At 48.4% G+C, this 21384-nt stretch overlaps 1 protein-coding gene across 5 annotated transcripts in view; it reads left to right on the top strand.

Moving 5' to 3' along the window:
• The window catches only part of KIAA2012 (KIAA2012 ortholog), a 389440-nt gene that overhangs the window by 107872 nt on the left and 260184 nt on the right, over positions 1-21384 (top strand). For all 5 annotated transcript variants that reach the window (XM_029606277.1, XM_029606281.1, XM_029606279.1 and 2 more), the window contains one exon: positions 6141-6321. In XM_029606277.1, coding sequence (XP_029462137.1) covers positions 6141-6321 — 181 coding nt within the window. The remainder of the gene's footprint in view (positions 1-6140; positions 6322-21384) is intronic.

The raw sequence follows: 21384 nt of genomic DNA on the forward strand, positions 1-21384 counted from the left end.
GCTAAGAGAAACAGATAAGTATGAGAGAAAAAATGTGTGAAGCTTGCTGGGCAGACTGGATGGGCCATTTGGTCTTCTTCTGCCGTCATTTCTATGTTTCTATGTTTCTATGTTTCTATGTATATTTGTGTGTATATATTAAGCCGGTAAATTAACTGCTGTGAGAAAAAATGGGCTCCCGATGCTTTTGAGCACTGGAGATGCACAATCTACCCCTGGCGCATGCTTTTTTAACATGGCAGCTCATTAGAATATTGCATTGTGCGCCCAGGAGAAGTGGATGTGCATGCACTGAAAAAATGGCCGCCCAGTTTAGATGCACGTTTTTACCTACATGCAATTGCATCAGCCCCTAGGTGAAGTTACAAAGAAAATAAAAACCTACTAAATATAATGCTAGAAGATAGAGTAGTAATAATGATTTGTTCATGCCTCCTGTGTTTGCTCTGAGAGAAATATAAGAACATAAGAACATGCCATACTGGGTCAGACCAAGGGTCCATCAAGCCCAGCATCCTGTTTCCAACAGTGGCTAATCCAGGCCATAAGAACTTGGCAAGTAGCCAAAAACTAAGTCTATTCCATGTTACCGTTGCTAGTAATAGCGGTGGTTATTATCTAAGTCAACTTAATTAATAGCAGGTAATGCACTTCTCCTCCAAGAACTTATCTAATCCTTTTTTAAACACAGCTATACTAACTGCACTAACCACATCCTCTAGCAACAACATTCCAGAGTTTAATTGTGCGTTGAGTAAAAACCAACTTTCTCCGATTAGTTTTAAATGTGCCACATGCTAACTTCATGGAGTGCCCCCTAGTCTTTCTATTATCCGAAAGAGTAAAAAACCGATTCACATCTACCTGTTCTAGACCTCTCATAATTTTAAACACCTCTATCATATCCCCCCTCAGCCGTCTCTTCTCCAAGCTGAAAAGTCCTAACCTCTTTAGTCTTTCCTCACATGGGAGCTGTTCCATTCCCTTTATCATTTTGGTAGCCCTTCTCTGTACCTTCTCCATCGCAATTATATCTTTTTTGAGATGCGTCGACCAGAATTGTACACAGTATTCAAGGTGCGGTCTCACCATGGAGCGATACAGAGGCATTATGACATTTTCCGTTTTATTAACCATTCCCTTTCTAATAATTCCCAACATTCTGTTTGCTTTTTCGACTGCTCCAGCACACTGAACCGACGATTTCAATGTGTTATCCACTATGACACCTAGATCTCTTTTTTGGGTAGTAGCACCTAATATGGAACCTAACATTGTGTAACTATAGCATGGGTTATTTTTTCCTATATGCATCACCTTGCACTTATCCACATTAAATTTCATCTGCCATTTGGATGCCCAATTTTCCAGTCTCACAAGGTCCTCCTGCAATTTATCACAATCTGCTTGTGATTTAACTACTCTGAACAATTTTGTATCATCTGCAAATTTGATTATCTCACTCGTCGTATTTCTTTCTAGATCATTTATAAATATATTGAAAAGTAAAGGTCCCAATACAGATCCCTGAGGCACTCCACAAAAGTGTTACCCACTAGGCAAATCCTCATGGGTGAAAATGACCCTCCTGGATTAGAACATAAGAACATAAGAAAATGCCATACTGGGTCAGACCAAGGGTCCATCAAGCCCAGCATCCTGTTTCCAACAGTGGCCAATCCAGGCCATAAGAACCTGGCAAGTACCCAAAAACTAAGTCTATTCCATGTAACCATTGCTAATGGCAGTGGCTATTCTCTAAGTGAACTTAATAGCAGGTAATGGACTTCTCCTCCAAGAACCTATCCAATCCTTTTTTAAACACAGCTATACTAACTGCACTAACCACATCCTCTGGCAACAAATTCCAGAGTTTAATTGTGCGTTGAGTAAAAAAGAACTTTCTCCGATTAGTTTTAAATGTGCCCCATGCTAACTTCATGGAGTGCCCCCTAGTCTTTCTACCATCCGAAAGAGTAAATAACCGATTCACATCTACCCGTTCTAGACCTCTAATGACTTTAAAACACCTCTATCATATCCCCCCTCAGTCATCTCTTCTCCAAGCTGAAAAGTCCTAACCTCTTTAGTCTTTCCTCATAGGGGAGTTGTTCCATTCCCCTTTTCATTTTCTGTACCTTCTCTGTACCTTCTCTGTACCTTCTCCATCGCAATTATATCTTTTTTGAGATGCGGCGATCAGAATTGTACACAATATTCAAGGTGCGGTCTCACCATGGAGCGATACAGAGGCATTATGACATTTTCCGTTTTATTCACCATTCCCTTTCTAATAATTCCCAACATTCTGTTTGCTTTTTTGACTGCCGCAGCACACTGTACCGACGATTTCAATGTGTTATCCACTATGACACCTAGATCTCTTTCTTGGGTTGTAGCACCTAATATGGAACCCAACATTGTGTAATTATAGCATGGGTTATTTTTCCCTATATGCATCACCTTGCACTTATCCACATTAAATTTCATCTGCCATTTGGATGCCCAATTTTCCAGTCTCACAAGGTCCTCCTGCAATTTATCACAATCTGCTTGTGATTTAACTACTCTGAACAATTTTGTATCATCTGCAAATTTGATTATCTCACTCGTCGTATTTCTTTCCAGATCATTTATAAATATATTGAAAAGTAAGGGTCCCAATACAGATCCCTGAGGCACTCCACTGTCCACTCCCTTCCACTGAGAAAATTCTCTTCCACTGAGAAAATTCAGGTGCTTTACTCCAATCCTAATGACAGGATGGAGGTATTTGGGCATCCCTTTCGAACTTCCCAAATTTTAAGAGGTACTAGATAGGAGTATCCCCTGTCCCCATATATATATATAACTTAATCATAGAGACCCTAGCACAAAAGATAAGGAGCTCAGAAGATGTGATGGATTTTAGCTTGGCACGTAAAATATCATTATATATTGATGATGTCCTCCTTTATATTCCTTCTCCTAGGACTTCGGTGCCATTACTACTCAATATCCTTGAGAGGTACAGTGGGGCCTCAGGTTATAAAATAAATTATGTCTGAAATTATGCCTACAGGCCCAACCATGTTTGTTCTACAGTGTCTTTCCAGCTTTAAAATGGTTAAGGAGGGTTCAAGTACCTGGAGATAAGAATAACTTGGCAGTTTGGGAACCTGTGTAAGAGCAATCACAGTATAAGCAGATTATAGTGCAGGTTAAGAAAGACCTACAAGAAAGACGGGAATTATTCTTTTCAAAGTCAGGAAAGGTTAATGTGCCCAAGATGAATTTTCCTCTTCCATTCAAATACTTATTCCAGCATCTGCCTTGTCAGGTGTTGGGCAAGATTTTTAAGGAAATAAAAAGTGTCTCTTCCAGTTTTATATGGAATGGTAAGCCTCTTAGGATTAGTCTTTTCTAATTGTTGTTACCTTAAGATAGGGGGAGTTTGCCTATCCCTAACTTGCAATATTATTATTGGCCAGCAAGGCTAATATGAGTGAAGCAGTAGATTGACTGTAGGTGTGCATCTCCTTGGAGATCTGCAGAAATGGCTTTAATGAACACTGATAATTTGATTATCTTTGATCCTGGGTCCCCCCTTGTGAGATAGGTCTGTAGAATTAATTATGTGATCTCTTTCACTCTGTGCAATGGGCAGTATGTGCTAGGGAGGGGGGTAATGCCAGCTGCCATGTTCCTCCTTAGAAACAATGCAGATGTTTTTTTATGTCTTTATGCTATGGGTTGGGGGAAAAGATCCTGAACACCCTCTCCAAAAAATGATTCTTGGAGGAACAACTCTTACACTCAGCTCACAAGTCCAGAGTCTTGGCTTCATACTAGACTCCCAACACTGCCATATCCCAGATCCTGGCAGTAACCAAAACAGCTTTCTTCCACCTCCACCAGCTCCACCATCTCCAACTATTATTGGACAGACAATGCTGCCTTCATAACTGCCATTCATGCCGCCATCATCTCACACTTGACTACGGTAACACATTGTATTTAGAGGTCTTGAACAAGTAGATGTGAATTGGTTATTTACACTTTCGGATAATAGAAGGACTAGGGGGCACTCTATGAAGTTAGCAAGTAGCACATTAAGACTAATCGGAGAAAATTATTTTACACTCAATGCACAATAAAGCTCTGGAATTTGTTGCCAGAGGATGTGGTTAGAACAGTTAGTGTAGCTGGGTTCAAAAAAGGTTTGGATAAGTTCTTGGAGGAGAAGTCCATTAACTACTATTAATCAAGTTGACTTAGGAAATAGTCACTGCTATTAATTGCATCAGTAGCATGGGATCTTCTTGGTGTTTGGTTACTTGCCAAGTTATTGTGGCCTGGTTTGGCCTCTGTTGGAAACAGGATGCTGGGCTTGATGGACCCTTGGTCTGACCCAGCATGGCAATTTCTTATGTTCTTAAATCCCCAGCATCCTAAACAGCTGCTTGCAACTTATCCAGAGCGCTGCTACCTGACTGATAATGAAGACACATAAATTTGACCACATAACTCCAGTTCTGAAAAACTTGCACTGGCTTCCAAAACTTTAAGAACATAAGAATATACCAAATTCAAGATCCTGACCTTGACTTGACTCTCAGCCTACCTCAATAGAACTCTCACCTGCCCACTACCATTCCAGTTGCAATCCCAACTTGCAGTCCCGCCTCTGAAAACTGAACGCCTCACCAGCACTAGAAACAGAACTTTCACAGGTTCCACTCCAAGCTTTGGAACTCCCTACCCTCCCTCCTCGGCCCCCCCCCCCCCCCCCTCCTCCACATAAGACTGACCCCTGACGTCCTATCTTTCTGAAAATTAATAAAAACCTGGCTGTTTGAGGCAGCTTTTGGTCCCTGCCATTAGCATCTTCTAATGCATCATCTGATCTTCTATGGCATATACACAGGTAGACATCTATGTTTCTCTGGAACTATAGAAGACACCCACACACACACACACACACACACACACACACTACCTGCTCAGGACAATTTGACTAAACATAATCTACCAAGCAAGTCACGGATGCCAGTTTGCACCTCCCTAGTATTGGAATACTTTATAACCCTTTCTCTGAGAGTACTGAAATGCTAAATCGAATTTATGTTTTACCTGCTTGTTTGACTTATTCTACTTGATCATTCTTAACTGTTTGGAACTTGCTTTGAACTCTTTTGATGGAAAAGGTGTCATAAAATAAACTATGATGATGATGATGGCCCCTTTTCTATGAATTTACAGAGATGGAAGGACTGTGGTTTGAAACATGTATGACAAGTATGGTCTGATGAACAGATTAATGCATTTTCATAGCTGATGCAAAGTATAAAATTCCTGCTGACATGCCTGATGCATGCCTATAAGCAGGGAAAGCACTTGAGCAAAAGAGACAGAAAGGATGAGATCCCAGGGTGCCAAAAGGAGTTGAGTAAGAACTATTTCAGATTAAGAAGCCTCGTAAGAGCATAGCCTCCATCTAGCAGAGCTTGTTGGGGAGTCTGGGAGATGAGTCTAAGGTATCCTCTTATGCCTACATGGAATGAGGAATTATCCTTGCCTCTGGGGGAAGAGGACTGGGATATACTGTGGCTCCAGATCCAAAACATATGCTCTGTCTCCTACATAGAACATATAGGTATCCAAAATTATTTTCTAGGTTTACTTCGCAGGCTAGCGTTGGATGGGTAAACGGGTACAGCCAGCCTAAATTTTCAAAAGGAAGCTTAATTGGGTGGGGGGGGGGCCCTTTCAAAATGAGCTGTAGGTCCTACCCAGGCAGTTTAAAAATTGCCCCTCAGTGGTACAGTAGAAGAATGTCTAGTGAATAATGATTGATGTTCGTACATTAGTGTGTACTAGGCTGTATGCTTCATAGTGCACTGCAGCACTGACAGCCTATTGCAGTGGCTTCTTCTGCTGCTGCGCACAATGACAGACAGCAGAAGCTACACCCTGCTAGGATTTAAGAATAAAAACAAGAAGAAATCACCACTGTAACTGTGTATTAGCCACTCTGGGCTGGGTATGGTGCACTGCCTCGCTGCCAGGCACAGGCACAACTGACTGCATGTGAGGTTGACTTGCACAGCCCCTCCATCTCTGAAATTCACTAAAATGTTTTTCACTCTGTTGCTTGCTAGGGCCAAATGATGGAGTGTTGGCAAAGGGAAGAAGAGCTCAAAAAGAGAGAGCAGGAATGCAGTGAAAAGCAGCATAAAACTGCAGGCAATGGCAATATTAATGCTTTTCAGCTTCCAACTTGCAAGTCCCACCACACTTTCTATGGAGGGCCTTTCCCGGAAAGAAGAAAGCGCCAGAAGGGTAAGCAGTGCAATTCACTGAACTCTTCTGTTGTGGAGCACTACGTGCTATTGATTGTATCTGAGCCCTCTTGGATCTCACACTCGTGCCTCCTCAGTCAGTGGTTACTTTAGGCATCTCCACCTTTTTAAAAATGGTAGAACTGTTTTGCAAATGTCAGGTGAAATGAATTCAGTTTTCTCTAATCCTTATGGCTGCAAGGATTTTAGCAAATATTCACTTGCTTTCTCTTTCCGCCAGTGATGCATTGCAAACCATTCAGTCTGACTCAAGATAAAACATACAGTCCTTCTACATTGTCACCTCTGATTCCTAGTGGATGCTGAATAGTAACCAAATATTTTCGGCAAATGAGTCATTGATATTTCATATCTTTTAAAACAATATTATCCTTAGCCAGTAGAAATGCAGATCAGGTTAATGCAATTACAGAAGAAAGTAAAGACTCTAACATCAACGTTATCATCCATCTGGAGACCCGTAACCTCACTAAAAACAGTATCCAAGCAGTACAGAAAGATTTCCAGAATCTAGGGAAAGGCATATGGCAAAGACTATTGCCTTTTCTGAAAGGGAAAGGCAAAGCCATATAGAAAATTTCAATGCATGGCTCAAAACATGGTGTAAAGAAAGTGGATTTGGATACATTGGAGTATGGGCCATGTATGGAACAGTAAAAGACTCTGGGGCGGATTTTAAAAGCCCTGCTCGCGTAAATCCGGGCGGATTTACGCGAGCAGGGCCTTGCGCGCCGGCGCGCCTATTTTCCATAGGCCTGCCGGCGCGCGCAGAGCCCCGGGACTCGCGTAAGTCCCGGGGTTTTTTGTCGGGGGCGTGTCGGGGGCGGGGCCGATCGACGCGGCGTTTTGGGGGCGGGATGCGGCGTTTCGGGGGCGGGCCTGGGGGCTTGGTTTCGGCCCAGGGCGGTCCGGGGGCATGGCTGCGCCCTCCGGAACCGCCCCTGGGTTGTGTCTCGGTGCGCCAGCGGCCCGCTGGCGCCGCGTGGATTTACGTCTCCCTCCGGGAGGCGCAAATCCGTGGACAAAGGTAGGGGGGGGTTTAGATAGGGCCGGGGGGGTGGGTTAGGTAGAGGAAGGGAGGGGAAGGTGAGGGGAGGGCGAAAGAGAGTTCCCTCCGAGGCCGCTCCGATTTCGGAGCGGCCTCGGAGGGAACGGAGGCAGGCTGCGCGGCTCGGCGCGCACCGGCTGCCCAAAATCGGCAGCCTTGCGCGCGCCGATCCTGGATTTTAGCAGATACGCGCGGGGCTACGTGCGTATCTACTAAAATCCAGCGTACTTTTGTTGCGACTGGTGCGCCAACAAAAGTACGCGAACGCGCATTATTTTAAAATCTACCCCTATATGAGTAAGGATGACCTACATTTGTCAGTGGGAGGAAAGAAGATCCTAATTAAGAAATTCCAGTCATATATCATTAGGAATTTAAGCTAGGTGGCAGAAGGTGGCAAAACAGGAAGTGAAAGGAAAAAAATAAAATCTGCAGTGGAGGGAGTCAACGGCGTGGTGTTCGTGTAAGAAAGGTGACTGGTCACAGCAGCAATGATTTTGAAGGAGTTTTTCATGGATATGAATTAGGAGACTTGCAATTTTTTTTAAAGAGCTGAAGCATTGAGTTCATTTGAAGCTGATGGATTTCTATGGAAATTTAAACTGAGCACTGATGGGTCTGAGTGGTGATATCCTTTAGAAAAATTTAAGCAATATCGGTACCCGAGATTTGAAGAAATCTGTTAAGAATTGACGGATTGATAAATGAAGTTTGACAGCCTTAATATTAAAAGTTGATGGAATATGAGCGATTTTGGAGCTGGAAGAATCATGTCATGGAACTCTCCAGTTAGAAAACATCATTGTGAATAGAGTTGTAAATTTGAACATTGTAGAAAATCCCCTGAGGAAGCCTGATTCAGGCGAAACAAAGAGGATCCTGTTTTGTTGGGTTTGGATTTTCATGATGATAATTTTAGTATGTGTGGTATGGGTGGTGTGAATGATGGAATATGTGGTATTGTATAGATGTGTTTTGTATGTATTTTAAGTGGTGTAAAGAATTAATTTAGTAAGAATAATTTGACGTTTGTAAAATTTTGTAATAATAATATACAGTGTGAAATAAATGATATCTTATTGTTTTTGTGAAATGTTAGTTGAAAGTGTTTCCTTAGGTTTTGAGATTAATTGGGTTTAGGAAAACAAGATATACCTTCTGTTGTTATATTACTTTTATGGTTTACATACCTCCATCTCAAACTGAAGGACTGGATAGAGATCTGGTCAAAGACATTCAAAAGGTGGGAAAGAAGGGAGAAGTGTTGCTCATTGGAGATTTCAATCTGCCAGATGTGGATTGAAGTATCCTTAGTGCAGAATCTGCAAGAAGTAGAGAGACAATGGATTCCCTTCAAAGGGCTCTGCTCAAACAAATGGTGATGGAACCCAAAAGGGAGGAAGTGATACTCAACCTAGTACTCACAAACGGAGATAAAGGGGCAGATTTTAAAAGCCCTACACACGTAAATCCAGGTGGATTTACGCGCACCAGGCCTATTTTCAAAAGGGCTGGCGATGCGCGTAAAGCCCCAGGACACGTGTAAGTCCCGGGGCTTTTCTGAATGGGCTGGCAGGGGATGGGATCGGGGTGGTCCAGGGTGAGGCGGACAGTCTGGGGGAGGGTCATGGCAGGGCGGGGCCGGGGCATGGCCAAGGACTCAGGCACAGCAGCCATGCCGGGGGATCTCGCGCCGGCGTAACTTCCAAGATAAAGGTAAGGGGTTTGTTTTTTTTCTGGCTGGGGGCAGGACAAGTAGGGGAAGGGAGGAGAAGGTGGGGGGGAGGGAACGGGGAAAGCCAGCTGGTCTCCCCGAGGGCTCAGCGCGTGCAAGGTGCACTAGTGTGCACCCCCTTGCGCGCGCCGACCCCTGATTTTATAACATGCACGGGGCTGCGCGTGTTATAAAATCGGGTGTACATTTGTGCGTGCCTGGTAGCACGCACAAATGTACGCTACGCGTATAAGTTTTAAAATCCGGCCCAATGTCTCTAATGTCCGAATAGGTGCTCACTTGAGCACTAGAGATCATCAGACTGTATGGTTTGATATTGCAACCAGGATAGAGAGAAGTCATCACAAGATCCAAGTTTTTAATTTCAAGAATACAGACTTTGGAAAACTGGGAAAGTACCTTGAGGAGGAATTAGTAACCTGGGAAATGATGAGTGAGATGAAAAAAACAGTGGCCATATTAAAAAGATCTATTATAAAGACAACTCTCTATGTAAGAAAAGTAAACAAGAGTAAGAGGAAAAAGAATCCAATTTAGTTCTCAAAGGAGTTGGCTAAAAAAAAGGCAAAAAGGGCAGTGTTCAAGAAGTACCAAGGATCCCAAAAAGAGGAGCACAGGAAATAATATTTTATGAAGCTGAGGGAGACAAGGAAGGAAATCAGGAAGGCAAAAAGTCAAGCAGAAGGATTGCCAAAGAGGTAAAGCGAGGTGGCAAAACATTTTTCAGATATATTAGTGATAGGAGAAAGATCTAAGTTGGTTTAGTAAAACCAAAAGGAGGCAAGGCGCAATGTATGGAGAAAGATAAAGAAATAGCAGAAATATTAAATAAATAGTTCAGTGTTCACTAAAGAAGCCCATGGAGAAGGACCTTTGTTGGTAGACAAAAACAGTGATGAGAGTTGTTGGCTTCGTGGGCCCTTGGGCCGATTGGAACCGAAGGAAGAGCTGCAGTCAGAGTCCGCAGCGGTGGTTCTGACCGGGAGGCGGCAGATGCAGGCCCGAGGATGGCTGGCGGAAGGTACCACGAAGAGCCCTATGCGACCAAGGGCTTTGGCAAGGAAGAAGGGGACGGTGGAACTGGCGCAGTGGTGTGGTGAAGATCTTCGCCCTGGAAGCCGATCCTCCCCCGAGAGGAGCTCGTAGGAGTCCGGCTGCTGGGACTTAGGAGATTCACCCTGGAAGCCGGAGTCCCCCCAGGAGGAGCCCGTAGGAACCCGGCCGCTGGGACTTAGGAGGGCCCGCGGGGGCCGAGTCAGACGGAGTCCAAGGTCGAGTGCCAGTGGGTTGTCGCTCACCAGTCCAGAGTCGTGTGCCAGAGAATCATCGCTTGCCAGTCCAGAGTCGTGTGCCAGGGAATCGTCGCTTGCCAGTCCAGAGTCGTGTGCCAGAGAATCGTCGCTTGCCAGTCCAGAGCCAGGAACCAAGGGATCACCGTAAGCCAGTCCGAGGTCAAAAGCCAGAGAGTCACCGTAAGCCGATCCGAGTCAGGAGCCAAAGAACGTCGTCAGCCGATCCGAGTCAGGAGCCAGAGAAACACAAGGAAGAAGCCAGGAACTCGCAACAGGAACTAGGAAACCAGAGAACCTTGTTGCAAGGCAGGGAGGTGCTGGGCTGCAGGGCTTAAGTAGCCCTGCAGCGTCTGACGTCATCCAGGGGTGGATCCGGGCTTTCCCGCGCTGGTCCCTTTAAGTGAGGGGCAGGGACGCGCGCGTCTAGGGGCGGAGCCAGCCGCGGGGAACGCCGGCGAAGAAGGGGAGGCCGGGACGCGGTGCCCGAAGGGCCCTGCAGGCCCGAGTGAGGACGGCCTCGCGCCGCGGACACTGCGCCTGAGGTCCCTGCAGCCCAGCAAGCGGGGAGCCCAAGGTGGGACCGCGGCAGGGTAAGCGTCGGTCCCGGGGCCGTCCCGGGACCGCAACAGTACCCCCCCTCCCACGCCCCTCCCGGGGGGCCGCGGTTTGCCGGATGTGTCACGTGAAATTGGCGAAGGAGATCCTTATCCAGAATGTGCGAGGAGGGGCTCCACGAGTTTCTCCTCCGGGCCATATCCCTCCCACGACAGAAGGTATTCCCACCGATGGCGGCGACAACGAACATCCAACACTTCTTTCACCGTGTATGTCGCTCCCGGGTCCGATGAGATATCAGTGGGTTCTGGCGGGGGAGCTCGAAATCGAGAGAGAACCAACGGCTTCAGTAAGACACATGGAAGACGTCATGGATCTTGAGGGTCGAAGGCAAGCCGTAGCCTATAGGGACACTGCCCCAATACGTTCGGCCACCAGGAAGGGTCCAATATAACGAGGCGCCAATCTCATGGAGGGAGTCCGCAATTGAAGGTGTTTGGTGCTCAACCACACTCTAGATCCGGGTAAGAAGACCGGGCGGGCCGTCGAGACCGATCCGCGTACTGCTTGAAACGGGCTGCGGTCCTACAAAGTTTCTCCTGGGTGAATGTGCCAGAGGTGGTGGAGCTGGCTGGCCGTCAGTTGCGCCGCTGGAGAAGAGACCTGTAGAGATAATGGTAGCGGAGGCTTGGGAACCCTCCCATAAACCATCTGGAAGGGAGGTTGTAACGTAGCGGAGTGTTTTGTGGCGATTATAAGAAAACTCAGCCCATGGTATGAGGGAGGCCAATTGTCTTGGAAGGTCTCCTACAAAGGCTCGAAGGAAGGTCTTCAGGGTGCGGTAGTCCGTTCCACTTGTCCGTTGCTCTGAGGGTGAAAATGCTGTGGTGAAATCCAATTGTATCCCAATTTCCTGCACAGTGCCCTCCAGTATTTGGCTGTGAATTGGGGACCCCGGTCCGAGGTAATGTGCGAGGGCAGTCCATGTAATCGAAAAATATGATGGACGAATAGTTCGGCCAGTTCCTGGAGCCGTGGGCAGCTTGGCAAGAGGCAACAAAGTGGGCCATTTTTGAAAACCAGTCAAACCGTGACCCAAATTACGGTTTTACCCTCTGACGGAGGCAGTTCCACGATGAAATCCGTGGAAGTGTGTGACCATGGTTCTGTGGGAATAGGAAACGGCTGGAGCAGGCCCCAGGATGGCCCGGTAGTGGTTTCTTCGCTGTGCGCACGTGGGACACGATTGGACATAGTGGCCGGGACATCCTCCTTGACCCGGCGGCCACCAATAGAACTCTGTTAGAAGCTCAAGAGTCCGGGCAATACCTGGGTGACCAGCCGTCAGAGAGTCGTGCGCCCACGCTAGGACCCTCCTTCTCGAATGAGCTGGAACCACCGTCTTCCCCAGCTGGTCCAAGGTCTGTGGCCACCAGTTGAACCTTGGCCGGGTCCGAATGTCTTGGGGTGCCTCCAAACCATCCTCAACTTCCGTGGCACGAGAGAGGGCATCAGCCCCTAACGTTCTTGGCCACGGGTCGGTAATGAAGAGAGAAGTTGAATCGACTAAAAATAGAGAGACCAGCGTGCCTGCCGGGGATTGAGTCTCTGGGCGCGGGACAGGTATTCCAGATTTTTGTGGTCAGTGTAAACTATGATTGGGTGCTGGGCTCCCTCCAGCCACTGGCGCCACTCCTCGAAGGCTAACTTAATGGCCAGCAATTCTTTGTCGCCAATCCCGTAATTTCTCTCCGCGGGTGAAACTTGCGGGAGAAGTAAGAGCATGGCCAGGACTTGCCATTCTTGGAGGTTTGGAGCAGCACAGCCCCCACCGCTATGTTTGAAGCATCCACCTCTATAATGAACTGGCGCTGAGGATCAGGATGGCGGAGGACAGGTGTCCTGCAGAAAGGCCTCCTTGAGATCCTGGAAGGCCTGTACAGCGTGTGGGAGGCCACCTTCGCGCATCCCACCCTTACGAGTGAGGGCTGTCAGGGGCGCCACCAGGCTGGAGTAGTGCGGAATAAACTGGCGGTAGAAATTGGTGAAGCCTAAAAAGCGCTGGATCGCTTTCACTCCCAAGGGTTGCGGCCAGTTCTTGATGGCGGTTACTTTATCCGGGTCCATGCGGAAGCCGTAGAGGAGACGATGTAGCCCAGGAAAGGCAGTGATTCTTGTTCAATTGGCACTTCTCCAGTTTGGCATACAACCGGTTCTCCCGTAGTTTCAGCAGAACTTGACGTACGTGTTGACGGTGCGTCGCTAGGTCTTGGGAATATATCAAGACGTCGTCCAGATACACAATGACCGAGGTATATAAGAGGTCACGAAGGACCTCGTTCATCAGATTTTGGAACACTGCCGGGGCGTTACAGAGGCCAAATGGCATGGCAAGGTACTCGTAGTGACCGTCCCTGGTGTTAAAGGCGGTCTTCCACTCATCTCCCGGGCGGATCCGTACGAGATTGTACGCCCCTCTGAGGTCCAGCTTGGTGAATATTCGGGCCCCTTGCAGACGATCCAGGAGCTCCGGAATCAAGGGCAACGGGTAGCGGTCACACGAGTGATTTGGTTCAGACCCCGGTAATCGAACAGGGGCGAAGGGACCCGTCCTTCTTCCCTACAAAAAAGAACCCGGCCCCAGCTGGGGAGTTAGATGGTCTGATGAAACCCCGTTCCAAGTTCTCCTTTATATAGGCCGACATAGCCTGAGTCTCTGGCAGAGACAGTGGGTAGACCCTCCCATGGGGCGGCGTGGTCCCTGGCAGCAAATTGATAGCGCAATCAAAGGGTTGGTGTTCCGGGAGTAATTCAGCTTTTTCCTTGGAAAAGATGTCCCTGAAGTCGTGATACTGTGGTGGAACCGTCAAGGGGGTCGTGAGGAGAGGTAGCGTTTGCAAAGGACGAGCGGGAAGGCAACGATGGAAACACGCCGAACCCCAGGACGTAATCTGAAGCGAGGACCCAATCGATCACTGGCAAGTGTTCCCTGAGCCAGGGTAGACCAGGACAACTGGGTGGATAGACTTTTCAAGAATGAGAAAGGAGATCTCCTCCTTATGAAGGGCTCCGACCTGAAGTTTCATGGGGACTTGTGCGAGTGGCGATGGTACCCGGAAGTGGAACCCCCTGGATAGAAGAGACGCGCACGGGCGGTTCCTGAGGCAGGACCCCGAGCTGGAGCTGCTGCACCAGTTCTTGGAGGATAAAATTCCCCCCGGACCCAGAGTCTAGCAGGGCTAAAGTGTCAAATCCTCCCTCAGGCAGACAAAGTCGTACCGGTACGGTACATGGGGAGTTGGGTGAGATATTGCCTAGAGTCAACTCCCCGCTAGACTCTAGGTTTGGGCGTTTCCTCCCGGATGCTCGGTACAGCGGGCCAGGAAATGTCCCTTGCCCCCGCAGTAGAGACACAGTCCTTGGGTGCGACGGCGTCTCCGCTCCTCAGAAGACAAGGGTCCTCTTTCCAATTGCATGGGCTCTTCTGCCGAGGCGGTCGTGACTGCAGGCGGGGAAGGTCGGGTACGAGGCGGAGTGGTCCTGCGACTGGTCTGTCCCGGAGTGGGTCTTCGCTCACGGAAGCGACGCTGGATGCGTCGATCGACTCGCCCGGCCAGCTCAATCAATTCTTGAAGATCGTCAGGAAGGTCCCAAGCCACAAGGTCGTCCTGGAGCCGTGGTGAAAGCCCTTCCAGGAAAATTCCATGCAGACTGTCTTCACCCCAGGCCAGCTCAGATGCGAGGGGTCTGGAACTCCATCGCGTATTCTTCCAGAGGCCGGTTTCCCTGTCTCAGCTGGAGCAGTTCCGAGGCGGCTGTGGAGGCGCAAGACGGTTCATCAAAGACCCTCCGAAAAGACTTGACAAACTGCACTAGGTTGTTCAGTCGGAATCCTGACGTTCCCAGAGGGACGAAGCCAGGCCCAAAGGTCTTCCATCAAGAAGGGAAATAATATACGTCGTCTTGACTCGATCCGTGGGAAATTGCGCGGGCAGCAGGTCAAAGCGGATATAGCATTGATTGAGAAATCCTCGGCACGACTTCGGATCTCCTGAGTACCGGGCTGGTGCAGGCATCTGTACAGAAGCGGTGGAACCCATACGGGCCTGAGATGAAGTTGCCACAGAGGCGGCTGCGGAAGCCCCCTCCACGCTATCCGCCAGGCGTTGAACAGTCGACATCAAGATGTCGAGGCAGATCTGTTGCTGCTGTAGCTTCTGGGCTATGCCCGGAATGGCCTTGAGACCGGCGAGGTCCGCCGGGTCCATGGCCTTGCAATCTGTTGGCTTCGTGGACCCTTGGGCCGATTGGAACCGAAGGAAGAGCTGCAGTCAGAGTCCGCAGCGGTGGTTCCGACCGGGAGGCGGCAGATGCAGGCCCGAGGATGGCTGGCGGAAGGTACCACGAAGAGCCCTATGCGACCAAGGGCTTTGGCGAGGAAGAAGGGGACGGTGGAACTGGCGCAGTGGTGTGTGAAGATCTTCGCCCTGGAAGCCGATCCTCCCCCGAGAGGAGCTCGTAGGAGTCCGGCTGCTGGGACTTAGGAGATTCACCCTGGAAGCCGGAGTCCCCCCAGGAGGAGCCCGTAGGAACCCGGCCGCTGGGACTTAGGAGGGGCCCGCGGGGGCCCGAGTCAGACGGAGTCCAAGGTCGAGTGCCAGTGGGTTGTCGCTCACCAGTCCAGAGTCGTGTGCCAGAGATCATCGCTTGCCAGTCCAGAGTCGTGTGCCAGGGAATCGTCACTTGCCAGTCCAGAGTCGTGTGCCAGAGAATCGTCGCTTGCCAGTCCAGAGCCAGGAACCAAGGGATCACCGTAAGCCAGTCCGAGGTCAAAAGCCAGAGAGTCACCGTAAGCCGATCCGAGTCAGGAGCCAAAGAACGTCGTCAGCCGATCCGAGTCAGGAGCCAGAGAAACACAAGGAAGAAGCCAGGAACTCCGCAACAGGAACTAGGAACCAGAGAACCTTGTTGCAAGGCAGGGAGGTGCTGGGCTGCAGGGCTTAAGTAGCCCTGCAGCGTCTGACGTCATCCAGGGGTGGATCCGGGCTTTCCCGCGCTGGTCCCTTTAAGTGAGGGGCAGGGACGCGCGCGCGCGTCTAGGGGCGGAGCCAGCCGCGGGGAACGCCGGCGAAGAAGGGGAGGCCGGGACGCGGTGCCCGAGGGCCCTGCAGGCCCGAGTGAGGACGGCTCGCGCCGCGGACACTGCGCCTGAGGTCCCTGCAGCCCGGCAAGCGGGGAGCCCGAGGTGGGACCGCGGCAGGGTAAGCGTCGGTCCCGGGGCCGTCCCGGGACCGCAACAAGAGTGGGGTAGATGCAATCCCGTTTACAGAAGAGAATGTATGAGAAGAGTAAGGAACTGAAAGTGAACAAGGCCATGGGCTAGATGAGGTACATCCCAGGATACTAAGGGAGCTCAGAGAGGTGCTGGTGGGTACACGGAAAGACCTGTTCAATAAATCACTGGAAATGGGGGTGGTGCCACAAGATTGGAGAGGAGTGGTTGTGGTCCTGCTTCACAAGAGTGGTAGCAGAGAAAGGGCTGGAAACTACATGTTGGTTAGTTTCATCTCAGTGGTGGGAAAATTAATGCAGTCTCTGCTGAAGGAGAGGATACTGAACTATCTACAATCACCAGTGCTAGACCGAAGGCAGTATGGATTCACCAGGTCCTATCAGACAATTGTGATTGATTTTTCTGATTGGGTGACTAGAGAATTGGATCAACGAAGAGCACTCAATGTGATTTACTTGGATTTTAGCAAGGCTTTTGATAATGGTCTCACATATGGTGGAGTGGATTATAAACTGGTTGACTAATAGGAAACAATGTGTAAATGGAACCTGCTCTGAAGAGAGAGTAGTGTTGAGTGTCTCAAGGATCGGTTTTGGGGTCGGTTCTATTCAATACCTTCATGAGTGACGTTGCAGAGGGGTTGGAAGGAAACGTTTGTCTTTTTGTGGATGATACTAAGATCTGCAACAGAGTGGACATGCCTGAAAGAGTACAGATAATGAAAAATGATTTAAGTTAACTTGTAGAGTGGTCAAAGATTTAACATATAAGATTCAATGCCATGAAGTGCAAAGTCATGTTTCTGAGATGCAGTAATTCAAAAGAGCTGTATATGATGGGAGGTGAAAGCTAATGTGCATGGACTGAGAGAAGGATCTTGGAGTGTTTGTGTCTGGCGATCTGAAGGCACAAAGCAATGTAACAAGGTGGGTAGTTAAAGCCAGAAGGATGTTAGGCTGCATAGAGAGAGGAATAACCAACAGAAAAAAGATGATATTGTCCTTTTTACAGATCCTTGGTGAAGCCTCACCTAGAGTGCTGTGTTCAGTTTCTGGTGACCGTATCTCAAGGGGATAGAGATAGGATGGAAAGGATTCGGAGGAAGGTGACCAAAACGATGTAGGGCCTGTTTTGGAAGACCTATGAGGAAAGGCTGAAGAATGTAAATATATGTACCTTGAAGGAGAGGAGGAGCAGGAGAGATATGATACAGATCTTAAGATATCTGAAATGCGTTAATGAGGCACAAACATCAAACATTTTCCTTTGGAAAGGAAACTGTACAACTAGGGGGTCACGATATGAAACTCCAAGGAGGATGACTCAGAACCAACATCAGGAAATATTTCTTTATGGAGAGGGTGGTGGATACCTGGAAAGCCCTCCTGAGAGAGGTAGTGATGACAAGGTCAGTGGGTGAATTTAAAAGGGCATGGGATAAGCATTGCAGATCCTTAAAAGAACTGAAGTTGGTAATGAAGAAAAGGGGTAACCTATGTTAATTTTAGGTATAACATTTCTGCATGGGGAGTAATCTGCACAGGACGGTAGCTACTATTCTTAAGAGAACGCATGGGGATAACGTGTACGGAGCGATAGTTACTATCTTAACAGAATATATGGGGGTGACCTGCATGATGCAGCAGTTAATACCATTAACAGAACACACAGGGGTAAACTGTACAGCGCAGCAATTGCTACTCTTAACAGAACGTATGGGAGTAACCTGCATGATGAGGCAGCTACTACCATAAGCCACTTGCTGGGCAGACTGGATGGACCATTTGGTCTTTATCTGTTGTCATTGCTATGTTACTATAACAATTTAGATCAGTCCAGATAAATTCAAAGTGCCCTGTTCAGTTTCAGATAATTGACCTAAAAGGCCTGACTGTCAAATTAACAGCTTCCAGTCTCTGTATTACTTGAGAGTTCCTCATTTCATCCTATAGAGAAAGGACAAATGATTGCACTGAACAACAGAAAGTATCGTACAATCGATTTGCAATAGTATTTCATTTGCACAGGTTAATTTATGTTACTGTTAGAGGAAGAGAAGTTTAGTGATTCAGTTTGGGACTTGGTAGTTTGAGGGGCTCCTGGGATTTGTGGCTTCTCATATAAGCTCCTCAGCTCAGTTCTGCGTGAAGTATCTATCAAAAATAGAAGAGAGTATAAATCACCAACTAATGAAATTTCTCATCAATAACACACAGGGCCAGATTTTGGTTTTGGCTAGCAAAACATTCACGCAAACTGATGTGCACTCTTTTTGAATTCCTTTTGCCTGAAAATTATTGACTGAAAGAGAACATCAGTCTGCCAAGCCCAAAGCTACTCAGTCTACCTATATTTCATTGATTATGTGCTTGTGTTGAGCCAGAGAAAGGTTTAAAAATATATCCTTTACAGCATTTTACCCCATGATATTCTCCAAGTACAAAACGTTTCAGGTGGCAAAACTTTGCTCATAGACTCACTCGTATCTGGTACAGGTAATATCCATGCTACTGAATGTTATGAGAGTTATGATCTAAAACATAAACTGAAATGAAACTAAGGCTAATTTGTATAAAGACATGACAAATGCCTCTCCCCGCTGTGACTAGCGGTGAAGGAGCACCGCAGTCACCTGGGGAAGTCACGCTGAGTCCCCCAGATCAGCGCTTCCCGCCGGCTCCAGTTTCCAGCGTCCCTCCTCTCGAGTATGCAGTCCAAGATGATGTCATCATCAGAGTGACGGCGACGGGGGGTGAGAGAGGAAGATTACTGCCAGGCTTCCAGTCCTCTCTGGCTTACTGGAAGCGTTGTTACCTCTTGAAGATTTTTCTCCACCTATTTCTTCTTCACCAGTAGAAAAGTCAGAGGAGCTGGGAGGAAGAGCTGAAGCAGCAATGCTAGGACCGTCGAGAGGAGGGGGTGAGTGTTTCCAACCCCCATCCAAACCGGCTATAATAACTCTTGAAGCGATTTGGGATCTTATTGTAAGCTTTGGAAGCTCAATGAAGGTTTGCCAGAGTGAAATTGAGAAATTAAATATTAAAGTAAATTCTCAGAATGCTATTTTTGATACCCAATTTCAAGATATTAAGAATCAAATGGTTTCCACACAACAAGTTCGTCAAAGACTTTGGGATCTATTTAGAAAATTACACCAGACACGTTCCGGTGATGACGTAAGGGGCGCCGGCAGCACGATTTTCGGGCTCTGAAGTCCCACTCCCAGCCTCGGTGAAAAAGCCCCCTAATACTAAACAGAACGCCTTGAAATTTTGCCACCTTACCCGGGACGAGTTGCTGCAGCACTGACCTGAGAGCGAAGGGCCGGGGATGCGGCAAAGAAACCTCCGAAAGGCTGCGGTTCGACGTCCCTGTTGTACTAAGATGGCGGCGGCCCCTTCACCTCCCTCCGGCGTGAAAGTTTTGGAAGCGGTCTCGGATGAAGCACTGGTGCAGATTTCGCAGAGCGTGACCGCGGCTCTGGATGCGCGGCTGATCCGCATTCAGTCCACGATGGAAGACCTCAAAGCAGCTGTAGAAGGCCAGTCTAAGCGCCTAGACGAGGCGGAACAGATTCTCTCTGATCATGGGGATCGGATGGCGGAGGCTGAGCGCCACGTGGCTGAGCTACGCACACAGCAGCGTGAGCTGCTCGATAAGGTAGAAGACTTGGAGGATCAGGGGCGACGAAACAATTTAAAGATCGTGGGGCTGCCGGAGGAGGTAAAGGATACTGCGCTCCAGGATTGGGTTGAGAAATGGCTGCCGGCCCAGATAGGCCTGGAATTGTCCCTGGGAGAGCTGAAATGTGAGCGAGTTCACCGGGTCGCGCCCATACGTGATGGGGCGGTCAGACCCCGGCCGGTAATGGCAAGGATCTTGAACTGGGATTATAAGACTAAATTGCTGAGAGCATTTAAGCAAAAGGAAGTAGTGGAGTATAATAGCCACAAGATTTTGCTATTTAATGACTTTTCAGCAGCCACTGCCGCGAAAAGGAAACTGATGACGCCAACCTGCTCGGAACTCTACAAGAGGGGTATAAAATTTGGCTTGCTGTACCCTGCTAAACTCCGCGTGTCTCACAATAAAGTCCTCTTTTTCCATACCAAGGAGGAAGAAGATGGATTCATCGCCAGTTTACCTAGAGCGGCTGGGGAGGGAGAGAGCCGGGGACTACACTGGATACACGCGAAATCTTTACCCAACCGATGCAGCAATGAATGGGCTGTCCCCCTAGTGGAGGAGGGGATGGAGCCCATAAGGATTGTTTTTTTTTTCTTTTTTCTCTGCGGTTGGGGTGACTCTCAGTTCGGGCTACAATCCCTGTTTGTTTGCCTTTTTGGCCTTTTTCTTCCTTTCCTATATTTGCAGTCCCGAGTATTATCATGAACCTTATTGCTGATGGCTACGGGCCCGTGTGCCCAGGGACGCTATTCGGACTATGGACTTGTTTCAATAGACTCGGTGGAAGATGTGTTCCGTTGTTCAGACTTTGTTCCATTTTCTAGGAGGGATGGGGGCTTTGCTGGGCTGGGGCGGGACGGAGGGGGGTATCTTGTCCCACTGGAGAGGCTGGGGGGGGGGGATACCTCTGTACCTCCTTGAGCGGTTTTGGGTATGTGTGGGGATGTATGTATGGGTGTGTATGTGGGTTCGGGGGGGAACACTGTGTGGGGGCGGGGTTGGAAGGATGGGGGTTGTAAAGGGTTGGGGGGGATGGGTTCAGAGACTAGGGTATCATAGCTCTTCTGTTTGGGTTCCTATCTCCTTGTGGTCTAGGCTGGGGGGCCATGGGGGGAGGTGGTATTGGTTGCCGGAGCCTACTTGCTGGGCTCCATTATTATTTGGCTGGGTCATGGCGCGCCATGGCAAAGGTTAAGATTACCACCATGAACGTCGATGGCATACACTCCCCCGTTAAGCGGAAAAAGTTATTGGCTATGTTTAATCGCATGCACTCCCAAGTTGTTTTCCTCCAGGAAACACACTTAAATGATGCTGAACATCTTAAACTCAAACGGGAGTGGGTGGGTCAATGCATATATTCGTCCTACACGCCTCGTAAGAGGGGCATGGCCATCCTCATCCATAAGCAGTTGCCCTTTCGCCTCACTAAA

The sequence above is a fragment of the Rhinatrema bivittatum genome, chromosome 6 (assembly GCF_901001135.1).
Source record: "Rhinatrema bivittatum chromosome 6, aRhiBiv1.1, whole genome shotgun sequence".
NCBI lineage: Eukaryota > Metazoa > Chordata > Amphibia > Gymnophiona > Rhinatrematidae > Rhinatrema > Rhinatrema bivittatum.